At 44.4% G+C, this 15151-nt stretch overlaps 1 protein-coding gene and 1 pseudogene across 1 annotated transcript; one reads left to right on the top strand and one right to left on the bottom strand.

Moving 5' to 3' along the window:
* Window positions 1-366: 366 nt before the first annotated feature.
* Window positions 367-8141, bottom strand: LOC115158410 (26S proteasome regulatory subunit 4). Its single transcript, XM_029707365.1, has 11 exons — window positions 8048-8141; window positions 7491-7544; window positions 7258-7354; window positions 6688-6812; window positions 5290-5475; window positions 3064-3192; window positions 2629-2725; window positions 2219-2408; window positions 1824-1975; window positions 1283-1437; window positions 367-680 (listed from the first exon to the last, which is right to left on the bottom strand). Exons 1-11 carry the CDS (start codon window positions 8048-8050, stop codon window positions 546-548), a joined length of 1323 nt encoding a protein of 440 aa, XP_029563225.1. The 5' UTR covers window positions 8051-8141; the 3' UTR covers window positions 367-545.
* Window positions 8142-9301: 1160 nt separating this feature from the next.
* Window positions 9302-10275, top strand: LOC115154366 (uncharacterized; annotated as a pseudogene).
* The last annotated feature ends 4876 nt before the right edge of the window (window positions 10276-15151 follow it).

Here is a 15151-nt window from a genome sequence, read left to right as displayed (position 1 = left end):
TGTTGTGCGGAGTACAAAGTTACACTTGGCCCCACATCAAGAACAATTAAATCAATGTTGCTTTTCTGCTGCATGTGTCAAATGAACTGCAGTGGCTCAGCCGCAAAAACAAGACGTCTTAGTTTGTGAACATAAATTAACATATGAAGATTATTACTGGAGTTAATGAACCACAGTTATTGAATTCACCCACAAGTGGGTATGATGCAGACGGTATGCCAAGTAAAACTGCTTCTACTGTAGCCTAGATTTCCAGGCTTCTCCAAACGGTTAAACACTGGCTACGCAACACTACCTCTACTAAAGTGAGATAACATGGAGGGGAATATATAATCATATATGGGACAATGAATAACAACACTTCTCTCACATTCAAATTCTTGTATTTATTGTCTGTCATATCATAGCACATAAAGGTAGACAGTGGGAGTGTTGAGTCCAACGTAACATGCAACAAATTATATCAAAACTCCGTTCTGTGAGGAGAGCCAGACTCCTCTTTCACACTGCGGAAAGGTCAGAGGTTATAGGTCAGAGGTTATAGGTTAGAGGTACAGGCCCTCCGGTGTGCCCTCCTGTTTCTTGTACAGCACATTCTCCTTGGACTTCTTGAAATCTTCGTTGGTGACCTTCATCCTGCGCTCTCTCAGGGCCATGAGGCCAGCCTCAGTACAGATGGCCTGTAGGATGAGAGGACAGGTTAGTCTCAGAAGATTGTGGCTTTCAAATACAGATAGGAATGTAACAGAAAAAGGGCCCTGTTCAGACGGGTTCAAACTGTATCCTCGTCTCCATTTCTTTAAAATATCACTGATTTAACATGGTAAAATAGATGTAGTGGGAACATAGGAATGAGGTAAGAACAAAGGCTGTATTGTAAAAGTAAAGAGCTGTCACAAGAGGGCAGCACAGTCAAGTCAATGGGAGCTTATGTTCCAAACAGCGTACTCCTCTGGTGTACCTCGAGGCACTGTGTTCTACAGTCCTGTTTCCCCTAGGTGGTTTTCAAACATCCGGAACGCAACACTCAGGGCTAAAAAAACACACAACATTCAATTGAAACCAATAGAGGCCGGTCGTTTTTTGGGCATGCACAGTGCTTGACTGGGGGGCCTACCTCACGTAAGTATTGGTCGTGGAAACCCTGGACAGCCATAGTGTGTGTTTGAGATGGACTACATTACAGTCAGACTGCGCAGAACTACTAATGACCCTGCATCCTGAAGAAGTGCATCTGGCCTACAGTGGTGGTAGTAGAGGAAACCCTGGCCAGCCATATTACCTTGATGTCAGCTCCTGATAGGTCATCTTTAGCTAAGATCAGGTCGTCCAGGGTGACGTCGTCTGCTACGGTCATCCTGCTGGTGTGGATGTTGAAGATCCTCCGCTTGGTCTTCTCATCAGGCAGAGGGAACTCTATCTTCCTGTCAATACGCCCTGGAAGAACCACATAACCAGGGAGTGAGGAAGGCATGGAACATCACCAAGAGAATGGCTGTTCGGGTCTACTCATTCTGATTCTAGAATACTTATTGAAATGGACTCAATGTGTGGAGATAAAGGTTGCTTTGCTCAAATGGCTTCAGTGAACAATGTTGCTTTTAATTTGAGTTGTGTAGAAGAGTTTTGAGAGCTCCATCTGTTGTTCACTAATAAAAAGGTCAAGAGATAGAGTTCAGAATGAGGAAATTAATTTTATAGTAGAATCTCGATCCTCAATATACACCTCCAACTGAGGTCGTTTTATCCCTGTCTACAGGTCCATTTAAATATCAAATATGAAAATAGGCTCCATTTTTCAGATGCTGCTGAGAGCATCTTACCAGGCCTGATGAGGGCAGGGTCCAGAGTCTCTATCCTGTTGGTGGCCATGATCACCTTCACATCTCCTCTAGAGTCAAAACCATCCAGCTGGTTGAGAAGCTCCAGCAAAGTCCTCTGGATCTCCCGTTCTCCTCCAGAGTTAGAGTCATATCTTTGAGTGAGAGAAACCCACAGTGGATAGTCAGAGTAGAGAAACAGTCCTGGGTTGTATTCATTAGGGCACACAACAGAGGAAGATCTAAAACGTTTTACAATGGAAAATAAACATTTGTGTCCAGGTAGTCCCTCTCTGTTTCAGTCCGTTTCCTTCCACTTCCGTGCCTAATGAACACAACTCTGGTCATTTCAAGAGCCCTGGTGTTACCAGTGGATCCAGCTGGAAGTATTTTAGTACCTTTTAGTGCCGATGGCGTCTATCTCATCGATGAAGACGATGGATGGTGCGTGTTCCTCTGCCACCCTGAACAGCTCTCTGACCAGCTTGGGCCCGTCCCCCAGGTACTTCTGAATCAGCTCAGAGCCCACCACACGCAGGAACGTAGCTGACGTCTGGTTGGCCACCGCCTTGGCCAGCAGGGTCTTACCTAACACAGAGAGGCAAACAGAGACATCAGCAGAGAGACAAACAGGCTCACACCATTCATTACGTCATAGGATTTCAATGTCTGTTTCCCTGTACATACTGCTCGTTGCTATGCATGTCTCAGGGATTATGTACGTTGTTTTGGTGCTTCTTGTTGTGTAAACAGTTTTGAGCAACTTTGTGTAGAAGAATGTGAATTGTTAAATATGGATCTAACTCACCAGTGCCAGGTGCTCCATAGAGGATGACTCCTTTAGGAGGCTTGATGCCCATCTCCTCATAGTACTCAGGGTGGGTGAGAGGCAGCTCCACGGACTCCTACAGAACATCAACTGTTATTATGGCAGTTACCATAAAATCTATAGTGTTAACGAGCATGTGGAGTATGTCCCTCCCCTCTCAGGCTGTATATACTGGTTAGTTACAAGGTAAAGACATGGTTATTGCCACTGGTAGTTACTGTGTTATAGCTTGTAGTGTTAAAGTCTATGTAATGTAGTCTGTTATGTAGTGTTATAGAGCCAATTTTATGTAGGGTGATGCCCTCTACTCTGTTGTACCTTGATCATGTGGATCTGGCTGTCCAGTTCTCCTATGTCAGATAGTAGCTGTGTTATAAAGCCTTATGTAGTATTATGAAGGCTGTGGTCTTGTACCTTGATCTCCTGGATCTGGCTGTCTAGACCTCCTATGTCAGCGTAGGTCTCCTGAGGGGCCTTCTCCACCTTCATCACTGTGACCAGGGGATCAGTGTCGTCCATCAGGACACCAATCACAGCATGGACCTAGAGGACAAACATGGAACAGAGTCAATCAACGTCCCTCACTACTCAACCCACACATAATAACAGAAATACTTTCCCCCACACAATGGGGACTTCGGCTTAACACACTTATATTGTCAAATATTAAAAACATCCCGGATTACAATGCAATTAATTAATGTCAAAACTATTAACGACAACAAAAAGCCAAATTCAGAGGCTACATTCCTGACTACGGGTAGACAATTGTCTTTACTTCGTGGTTGAGTAGTACAGATCAGATATAAACTCAGCAAGAAAAGAAACGTCCCCTTTTCAGGACCCTGTCTTTCAAAGATAATTCATAAAAATCTAAATAACTTCACAGATCTTCATTGTAAGGGGTTTAAACACTGTTTCCCATGCTTGTTCAATGAACGTGCACCTGTGGAATGGTCGTTAAGACACTAACAGTTTACAGACTGTAGGCAATTAAGGTCACAGTTATGAAAACTTAGGACACTAAAGAGGCCTTTCTACTGACTCTGAAAAACACCAAAAGAAAGATGCCCAGGGTCCCTGCTCATCTCTGTGAACGTGCCTTAGGCATGCTGCAAGGAGGCATAAGGACTGCAGATGTGGCCAGGGCAATAAATTGCAATGTCCGTACTGTGAGACGCCTAAGACAGAGCTACAGGCAGACAGGACGGACAGCTGATAATCCTCGCCGTGGCAGACCACGTGTAACAACACCTGCACAGGATCGGTACATCAAACCTGCGGGACAGGTACAGGATGGCAACAACAGCTGCCCGACTTACACCAGGAATGCACAACCCCTCCATCAGTGCTCAGACTGTCCGCAATAGGCTGAGAGAGGCTGGACTGAGGGCTTGTAGGCCTGTTGTAAGGCAGGTCCTCACCAGACATCACCGACAACAACGTCTCCTATGGGCACAAACCCACCGTCGCTGGACCAGACAGGACTGGCAAAAATTGATCTTCACTGACGAGTCGCGGTTTTGTCTCTCCAGGGGTGATGGTCGGATTTGCGTTTACCGTCGAAGGAATGAGCTTTACACCGAGGCTTGTGCTCTGGAGCGGGATCGATTTGGACGTGGAGGGTCTGTCATGGTCTGGGGCGGTGTGTCACAGCATCATTGGACTGAGCTTGTTGTCATTGCAGGCAATCTCAACGCTGTGCGTTACAGGGAAGACATCCTCCTCCCTCATGTGGTACCCTTCCTGCAGGCTCATCCTGACATGACCCTCCAGCATGACAATGCCACCAGCCATACTGCTCGTTCTGTGTGTGATTTCCTGCAAGACAGGAATGTCAGTGTTTTGCCATGGCCAGCAAAAAGCCCGGATCTCAATCCCATTGAGCACGTCTGGGACCTGTTGGATCGGAGGGTGAGGGCTAGGGGCATTCCCCCCAGAAATGTCCGGGAACTTGCAGGTGCCTTGGTGGAAGACTGGGGTGACATCTCACAGCAAGAACTGGCAAATCTGGTACAGTCCATGAGGAGGAGATGCACTGCAGTACTTGCAGCTGGTGGCCACACCAGATACTGACTGTTACTTTTGACCCCCCCTTTGTTCTAAGTTTTCATAACTGTGACCTTAATTGCCTACCGTCTGTAAGCTGTTAGTGTCTTAACGACCGTTCCACAGGTGCATGTTCATTAACTGTTTATGGTTCATTGAACAAGCATGGGAAACAGTGTTTAAACCCTTTACAATGAAGATCTGTGAAGTTATTTGGATTTTTACAAATTACCTTTGAAAGACAGTGTCCTGAAAAAAGGAAATGTATTTTTTTGCTGATTTTATATGTCAGTACTTTGTGGTTGAGCAGTACAGAGCAGATATGTCAGTACTTTGTGGTTGAGTAGTACAGAGCAGATATGTCAGTACCTTGTGGTTGAGCAGTACAGAGCAGATATGTCAGTACTTTGTGGTTGAGTAGTACAGAGCAGATATGTCAGTACCTTGTGGTTGAGTAGTACAGAGCAGATATGTCAGTACCTTGTGGTTGAGTAGTACAGAGCAGATATGTCAGTACTTTGTGGTTGAGTAGTACAGAGCAGATATGTCAGTACTTTGTGGTTGAGCAGTACAGAGCAGATATGTCAGTACCTTGTGGTTGAGCAGTACAGAGCAGCCGGGTTCCAGCAGGTCTTTGTCTACGAAGGAGAGGATGCTGACATAGTGCTCTGACCCTACTGACGTAGACACGATGGCATGGTTGTCATCGATGATCTCCTCCAGGTTCCCCACAGACATGGGTGTTCCCCTCAGGTCATCCACCTTGGACCTCTCCTCCTGCAGAACAGACACAGGAAATACATGGAAGACAACAACTTATGAGTTGAATTGACATAGCCTAAGGCAGGTTTCTCAAGTAAATCAAGTGATTCATTATTATCCAGTGAAAAGAGAAATTAATTTAGCAAACAGACACAGATATGTGGTTGTCCCACCTAGCCATCTTAAGACGAATGCACTAAGTGGCTCTGAATAAGAACGTTGGCTAAATTACAAAAAATATACATTTAAGTAAAATGTCCTACAGAGTTTACTGTATCAGTACCATTTCATCTGATAAACTATAGTAATATAGTATTATATATACATATACACATATAATATGGTATTATACACTCAGCGGCCAGTTTATTACGTACACCCATCTAGTACTGGGTCGGACACTCCTTTGCCTCCAGAACAGCCTGAATTCTTCGATGCATGGAAACGTGGCTCAAATGGTATCAAGGGACCTAATGTGTGCCAGGTAAAACATTCCCCACACCATTACACCACCGCTACCAGACTGTACCGTTGACACCAGGCAAGATGGGGCCATGGACTCATCCTGCTTACGCCAAATCTTGATTCTGCCATCAACATGAACCAGGATTCGTCGGACCAAGCAATGTTTTCCACTCCTCAGTTGTACAGTGTTGGTGATTGCGTGCCCACTGGAGCCGCTTCTTGATTTTAGGAATGGAACCCGGTGTGGTCGTCTGCTGCAATAGCCCACCCATAACAACGATCAACAAGTTGTGCATTCCGAGAGACCATTCTGCACACCACTGTTGTTCTGCACCGTTATTTGCCTGTTTGTGGCCTGCCTGTTAGCTTACACAAATCTTGACAGTCTCCTTCGATCTCTCATCACTGAGCTGTTTTCGCCCACAGGACTGCCGCTGACTGGATGTTTTTTGTTTGTCGCACCATTCTCAGTAAACTCTAGATACTGTCGTGGATAAAAAGCCCAGGAGGCCGGACGTTTCTGAGATACTGAAACCGACGCGCCTGGCACCGACGATCACGTCACGCTCAGAGTCACTTAGGTCACTCATTTTGACCATTCTAACGTTCAATCAAACAAAAACTGAATGCCTTGATGCCTGTTTGCCTGCTTTAACTAGCAAGCCACGGCCATGTGGCTCACTGTCTGTAGGAACTAACCATTTTCGTGAACAGGATGGTGTAATAAAGTAATATATATATATATATATCTGTAGTCAATACTTCCTGTTTTTCCTCCAGCGGTTTCATCTGCTCCTGGTTCCTGATGAACTCCTCCTCCATCAGCAGGTAGTCTTTGATCCTCTCCTGCTTCAGCAGCTTCAGACGGCAGTGGGTGTGAGGGGTGACTGCATACGTCAGGGGGAAACACACATAGCATACGTCAGGGGGAAACACACATAGCATACGTCAGGGGGAAGCACACAACAGGCAGCCCAGGGACCAAAACCGTCCCACAAGTGATTATTTTTGCCCACCCAAAGTTCCTGGGGGGGGGTAGTTTTGGTCTAAAAAGACTGACATCACCAGGAATCGCCCCAAAAATGTGTTTAGGAAATCTGTTCCCAAGTATTCCCACAAATAAAAAGATATGTTATGGCCCCCGGGGCTGAATCTAGTTGCCTACCTTTGCCATACATTATGAATATTGTTTCTCTTGACAAGCGAGTGAGTAAGAAATTACAAAGCTAGAGTTAGGAATGACATACATAAAACACCAAGCTAGATATTGAGTTGATAGGGAAATGGTTATCTTTATAAATAACCCAAGTGAGGGGACATTAGTAACACTACCTAGAGGTAGCTTGCTGGCCGCATCTGGTCCCTTGCTCTTCTTCTTCCTCTTCCCAACTCTGGTGGGGATGGGAGGCTCATACTTCTTCTTCTTGTCCTGTTGACATATGATATGGTGACATGTTTTGTGGCAATTAGAATAATGCAGGTTAACACAGACATCTGAAAGATCCAGCTGGTAGCTATGGAGATGGTGTTGTCAGAGGCTCTGATTGTTGCCATGTCATGCTCACCTTGTCATCCTTCTTGCCTCCACCAGGTCCATGGCCCCCACTTTGGCTTTGACCCTGAAATCATAAACACACACATTAACTACATATCCTGGAGGTAGAATCAATCAATCGATGCACCTTGAATAAGGCTTATTGTTGGTAACGTTAGACTTTATTAGCTAGCTGACATCTTTAGTTACTTTAAGTTGGCCACAGACTCAACATCGAGTACTAAATGGCCAGAGTACGATGATTAACTGCGATTCGTAATCGCCGCTATGTATTTCCTGATCGGGGAATCAACATGCTAGCTAGTTAGCTACCGGCAAACTGAACGCTGCAACGCTATTCAACGTAAGAGTTAACAGCTAGCTAACGTTAGCTAGCTAGCTACGGTAGCTGACAATAATGAAGGTTTTATACAACGAATGCGTTTAAAAAATGTAACAAATACATAATATCGTGTTTTATGTATAAATGAAAAAGCTACATCTTTAATATCAAGCTACAAAATGTGGTAAATCTTCGTAATATCTCATCAAAACATGAGACAGAAAAAATTTTGCTTGCTCACTCACCATTGTTGCGTGTCTCTCTAAATTGACGTCACTACGGTCGGTAAGGGATCTCGCATGAAAACTTCACGAGACTTCGTTGATCTTCTTCTTCGATTGGGTTTAAAGGGAGTTGGCATCCAATGTTAATGGTGCATTACCGTCACCAACTGGGCGGGGTAATGAATAAGAACTAAAAAAATATTTCGGGAAAGGGGGAAAACGACATCATACAAAATTAAACACATCAACTAAGAAAACCCATCCCACTTCTTCAAATCACAGTCCACTCCAAAATACATCCCTACACAGGCTCAGAGGACTGTGATGACGGAACATTCACCAACAGGATTTCTTGCACGGCCTCGGCTGTGAAATCACAAAGACCCAAAAAACGTTCAGCGGCATTCACAATGATTCAAATGTTCTTCTTCTCCACTTGTACTGTACAGTTTATGACCACTGTAATAAAAATTACAAAGTCCACCTTTTTAACATGTAGCATTTCACTATCCCTCAGTTGACGAGGCTTCATTGATCCAATGGCAACCACCTTCTTCTTCTTCCTTTGTCTTGGTTTGCTCTGTGCAGTTTATAACCAATGCAATAAACGATACAAAGTCCACCTTTTTGTCAGGATCCCGTTGGTGAGTAGCATTTACTGGTTTCTTTAATCCATCTACCATGGTTTCTTCAACGTTACTCCCTTCTTCCACCCTGGATAGGAGACAAACTGGGCAGTTCTTACTCTTGTCACCTCGGACTCCTTCACCCTATTAGGGCACTTCATGAATTTGGGCACATACTCGCCACCACAACTGCGTCATTTTGTCTCCACAGGCAAACAATACTTCTCCTGTCTAAAAACACTTGACACATGTCCAAATAGTTTACATTTATCACACTAGATGGGTTTGGGCACGAAGGCTCTTACAGGGTATTTCACATAACCCAAATATACAGTACCAGTCAAAAGTTTGGACATACCTACTCATTGAAGGGTTTTCTTTATTTTTTTTATTATTTTCTACATTGTAGAATAATAGTGAAGACATCAAAACGATGAAATAACACATATGGAATCATGTAGTAACCAAAAAAGTGTTAAACAAATAAAAAATATATTTTATATTTGAGATTCTTCAAAGTAGCCACCCTTTGCCTTGATGACAGCTTTGCACACGCTTGGCATTCCCTCAACCAGCTTCATGAGGTAGTCACCTGGAATGCATTTCGATTAACAGGTGTGCCTTGTTAATTAAAAATTAATGCATTTCATTCCCCAACAAGCTGGTTGATGTGGCTCTGGATCGGCACCACGTCCCAGGCAAGATCAGGGATCTTATACTGGACTACTAAAAATAGTTTCAGTTTGAGAGTCACATCTGGGTCCACAACAACGGAATGGCACAGGCTTGAGAAAGGAATCATCACGGGCTGCATATTTTCAGTGAAACTGTTTGCCCTTGCCATATCAGCCGAGGTGGTCTGGCGTGTGACACCCCCCTATCAGAGCTTTCATGGACGACTTGACTTTGACAGTAACATCTGTCCCAGGGAGTAGGTGGATTCTGAAGGGGTTGGAGAAGCTTGGCACCTGGGCATGGATGAACTTAAAGCCAGCGAAGTCTAGATCCCTGGTACTGAAGATGGGGAAAACAGTGGACAAGTTCCGCTTCATCATTCAAGACACACAGATCCCATCCGTCACAGAGAAACTGGTAAAGAGTCTGGCCAAGCTGTTTCACAGCAGCCTGAGGGATACATCATCCATCAAGACATCCAACCAGGAGCTAGAGGCGTGGTTGACTGCAGTGGACAAGTCAGGTTTACCTTGCAAGCTCAAGGCCTGGATATACCAACATGGTGTCCTGCTACGAAGGCTTTGAAAGAAGAGTCAGCAGCTACCTCTGCAAATGCCTGGGATTACCGTGAAGCCTGAGCAGCATCGCCCTGTACAGTCAGAAGAACAACTGAAGCTACCCATCAGCAGCCTGAATGAGGAATTCATGTTGACCCGTACAAGGGAGGTGCTGCAATACAGGGAGACAAGACGAAAGTCTCCTAGGCCAGTATAGAGGTGAGGACAGCAAGTAGAGTGCTCAGAATGCAGGGGAGCAGGCTAAGTCACGGCTATGGCACAGCGGCTATGGCCTTGGTAGCATTACAACACCAAGCTACGACAAGGCCCAAGGGAAAGACAGGTGGAAGCTGGTGCAGGAGGAAGTGTGAGCAGCAGTCAAGGACGGAGCCAGCAGGAACATTGGTAATAACCACTGTTTCAACAGCAAGCTGTCTTCATCAGGGTATAGTCGATGTCCTACTAAGCACATCTAACCTGTTCTGCTGGGGTAAGGCTGATTCACCATCTGCTGTGCCTAAAGAGAGGAACCCTTGAGTACATCCTCAGCTGCTGCTCAAAAGCCATAGGCGAGGGTCGCAACCGCTGGTGCAACGACCTGGTGCTTAAAGCCATAGCAGTGGGATCAGCCACTGAAAGGGCCTTCGACCAGTGAAGCAGGTTATCGCATTCGTCAGAGCCGGAAAAAAGCCAACACCAGCTCGACAGGTCTTCTTGCAACAGCTCAAGGCAGGTAGCTGAAAGTCAACCTGTGAAGGCAGCTTAAGTTCCCAGACATCATCACAGCGATGACACAGAAGCCAGACATAGTCCTGCTTTCCAAAACCTCCATGACTAGGGCTGTGGCGGTCATGACATTTTCTCAGCTGCTGATTGTCAAGCATGGCAAATTGACCATTAATTAACATGAACATGTTTAACATCTCGTGGCTTCCACACATAGCCTACAAACCACTGATGCAGACCTTTGGAACATCTACATTTGAAAAAGTCTAAGAAATCCATTTAATATAGCCTACACCTGCACAATAAATCCATTATTTATTTTAGACATGTCTAAAGAAGCATGATATGAAGAAAATGCGATCTATTTCAGAAGAACAGAATAGCATACTCTGAGTTGTCCTTATGTTTGGCCCTGATCTGGCTACACTAGTTCATTTAGTAGACAAGATTTGGTTAGAATTCCATGACTTTATTTTATAGTATGAAGGCATCTCACCTCCAAAGTAGGCTACAAGTGAAGACAGACACATCAGGGTCGCAACAGTGCATGTCTTTCTTACTGAATTTCAAGGCCCAAATTTAAATGCTAGAACTGTCCACATTTACTTTTCGTCAACTAACAAGAATAGTCCTAACGAACGGCAAAAGCACTAGCCTATGTCAATCTACTATCCCCCATAGTACACAAGTTGACCTATTTTATTGGTCAACTTATCCTTCTGTGCGAGAAATAAATATTCAAAACATACTCTGGGACAGTTGTGGGATGCGATAGATCCCAAATTATTACAACCACTTGCATCAAAAAACCTTTTAAAAGCAATGAGGCTGATGCAACAGATCAGAATGTTTAGCTTAAAATGTTGATTGCCCAATAGTTTATTTCTACACCTTATAAGCGTAGCAATGCACACACAGCAGTAGGCTATAAATGCAAATGTTCCAAAATTACAATCAATTAGCAGGAAAACACCATTCTCAAAAGTGACCGCAAATGCTATTATGCATGTAATGTTTTATTATAAAGGTGCGTTTTTATGGTGAACATTATCTTCCCGAAACTTGAAAATCAAATGCCGCCTATGTATACCAGTTAGGCTCTATATCAGTTGCAAAGCGAATTAATGTGCTTAATTTTAAGAAGTTATTTGGCCACTTTACTTGTGATACAACCTTATCAAAATATATAGGCCTATGGGCTAGGCTACATGAGGTGTGCCACTATGATTTGAAAAAGTCGCAAGAAATGTAATGCGCTGTTTCTTGCCTTACTGCACATGCTGTCATCTATGCACTTAAATAGCGAATGGAGAATGCTATTCCCATGGTTCATTTTCATGCCAGACAGGTTGGCTATACTCCTGTTGTAAAGTGAAGCAATGTGCAAAATATTTGGAAAGTTGAGAAATAAATATAGTAGGCCTAGCCAGTAGAAAGCTGATGGGATCCTCATCTTTATAATAGTGGCCATCAAAACTCAGTTTTTTCGCACAATTGCATAGCCTATAGAAATGTTTCGCAACATGAGCTTTCATGAAGTGTTTGATTTGATTTTCGATTACACTTGCATTGATGTAAGAGTGATTAGAGGGACAATAGAGTGCTGAGTATCAGGTAGTTAGCAAGTTTGGTAGGCCACTAATGACCAGCAGCAGCATCAGAGCACAGTTTTGGAGAAGGCTAGTTATCGTGACCAAGCGGTCACGTGGAATTTGACTGCGGTCATGACTCGTGACCGCCGGTGTGGCGGTACCGTAACAGCCCTAGTCATGACACACATCAACACCATCATCCCAGACACCCTAGACCCACTCGAATTTGCATACCTCCCCAAAAGATCCACAGATGGATCTGCACTTCACACTGTCCTCACCCACCTAGACAAGAAGGGAAATAACTATGTAAGAATGCTGTCCATAGACTACAGCTCAGCGTTCAACACCATAGTCCCCTCCAAGCTCATCACCAAGCTTGGCATCCTGGGGCTGAACCCCTACCTCTGGAACTGGATCCTGGACTTCCTGACGGGCTGCACCCAGGTGGTAAGGGCAGGCAGCAACACCTCCGCCACACTGAACCTCACCACGGGGGCCCCTCAGGGTTGTGTGCTTAATCCTCTCCTGTACTCTCTGTTCACCCATGACTGCATGGCCACGCACGACTCCAGCACCATCATCAAAATTTGCTGATGACACAACGGTGGTAGGCCTGATCACTGATGGCAATGAGTCAGCCTACAGGGAGGAGGTCAGAGACTTAGCTGTGTGGTGCCTGGACAACAACCTCTCCCACAATGTCAATAAGACAAAGGAGCTGATCGTAGACTATAGGAGAAAGAGGGTAGAGCATGCCCCCAATCCACATCGACAGGGCTGTTGTGTAGTGGGTCGAGAACGTCAATTTCCTTGGCGTCCACATCACTAAGGACTTAACATGGTCCACACACACCCACACAGTTGTGAAGAGTGCATCTCAGACCAACAGGCTCCGAGACAGCTTCTACCCACAAGCCATAAGACTGCTAAATAGCCAGACTGCTAAATAGTCAATTAATGGTACCCAAAGTAAAGTTTTAAGTTGAAGTTTACTTCATTTGCTCCAAAGAAAACAAGTGATAGACAACAATACAGATAAAAAAGTATTAAAAAAAACACAGTACAACAAAACATTTTACAGTACATAAGTACGAAAATAAAAAACGTTTGTTGAAACAGATAACAAAACTACTAATTGTAAATATATAAATTAATTGATCACTAATCACAAAAAACAATATATATTTCTGTTTGCACGTGTGCATGTGAGTGTGTGAGAGTTAGGCTATATGGAGGAGATTACTGAGTAGTTTGGTTCATCAATATTGTAGTATACAGTGCCTTCGGAAAGTGTTCAGACCCCTTGACTTTCCACATTTTGTTACATTACAGCCTTATTCTAAAATGGATTAAATAAAAAAAATTCTCAGCAACTTTATACTACTACTCAACAAACAATACCCAAATAACGACAAAGCGAAAACAGGAAATGTTGAAAACAGAAGTACCTTATTTACACAATTAGTCAGACCCTTTGCTATGACACTCGAAATTGAGCTCAGGTGCATTCTGTTTCCATTAATCATCCTTGAGATGTTTCTACAACTTGATTGGAGTCCATCTGTGGTAAATTCAATTGATTGGACATGATTTGGAAAGGCACATGCCTGTCTATATAAAAGGTCCCACAGTTGACAGTTCATGTCAGAGCAAAAACCCAGCCATGAGGTTGAAGGAATTGTCCATACAGCTCCGAGACAGGATTGTGTTGAAGCAGAGATCTGGGGAAGGGTACCAAAACATTTCTGCAGCATTGAATGTCCCCAAGAACACAGTGGCCTCCATCATTCTTAAATGGAAGAAGTTTCCGAACCACCAAGACTCTTCCTAGAGCTGGCCGCCCGGCCAAACTGAGCAATCGGGGAGAGAAGGGCCTTGGTCAAGGAGGTGACCAAGAACCCGATGGTCACTCTGACAGAGCTCCAGCATTCTTCTGTGGAGATGGGGGAACCTTCCAGAAGGACAACCATCTCTGAAGCACTCCACCAATCAGGTCTTTAAGGTAGAGTGGCCAGACGGAAGCCACTCCTCAGTAAAAGGCACATGACAGCCCGCTTGGAGTTTGCCAAACGACACCTAAAGACTCTCAAACCATGAGAAACAAGATTTTCTGGTCTGATGAAACCAAGATTGAACTATTTGGCCTGAATGCCAAGTGTCACGTCTATAGGAAACCTAGCACCATCCCTACGGTGAAGCATGGTGGTGGTAGCATCATGCTGTGGGGATGTTTCAGCGGCAGAGACTAGGAGACTAGTCAGGATCGCAGAAAAGATGAATGGAGCGCTCAGGACCTCAGACTGGGGCGAAGGTTCAACTTCCAACAGGACAACAACCCTAAACACATGACAACAAGTCTCTGAATGTCCATGAGTGGCCCAGTCCAGACTTGAACATCTCTGGAGGGACCTGTGCAGCAACACTCCCCATCCAACAGAGCTTGAGAGGATCTGCAGAGAGGAATGGGAGAAACTCCCCAGATACAAGTGTGCTAAGCTTGTAGCATTATTCCAAGGAAGACTCAAGCCTGTAATCACCTTTTTATTTATTTTACCTTTATTTAACTAGGCAAGTCAGTTAAGAACAAATTCTTATTTTCAATGATGGCAGTGGCTTAATTGCCTTGTTCAGGGGCAGAACAAGAGATTTTTACCTTGTCAGCTCAGGGATTCGATCTTGCAACCTTTTTGTTTACAAGTCCAACACTCTAACCACTAGGCTACCTGCCACACTGACAAAGGTGCTTCAACAAAGTACATTTTTACACTTACATTTTAGTCATTTAGCAGCCACTCTTATCCAGAGCTACTTACAATAGTGAATGCATACATTTCATACATTTTTTCTCCGTACTTGTCCCCCATGGGAATCGAACCCACAACCCTGGCGTTGCAACCACCATGCTCTACCAACTGAACCACACGGGACCATGATACTGATGTACTA

This window comes from Salmo trutta, chromosome 1, assembly GCF_901001165.1.
Source record: "Salmo trutta chromosome 1, fSalTru1.1, whole genome shotgun sequence".
NCBI classification, from domain to species: Eukaryota; Metazoa; Chordata; class Actinopteri; order Salmoniformes; family Salmonidae; genus Salmo; species Salmo trutta.
This window is presented reverse-complemented; position numbering and strand designations above follow the sequence as displayed.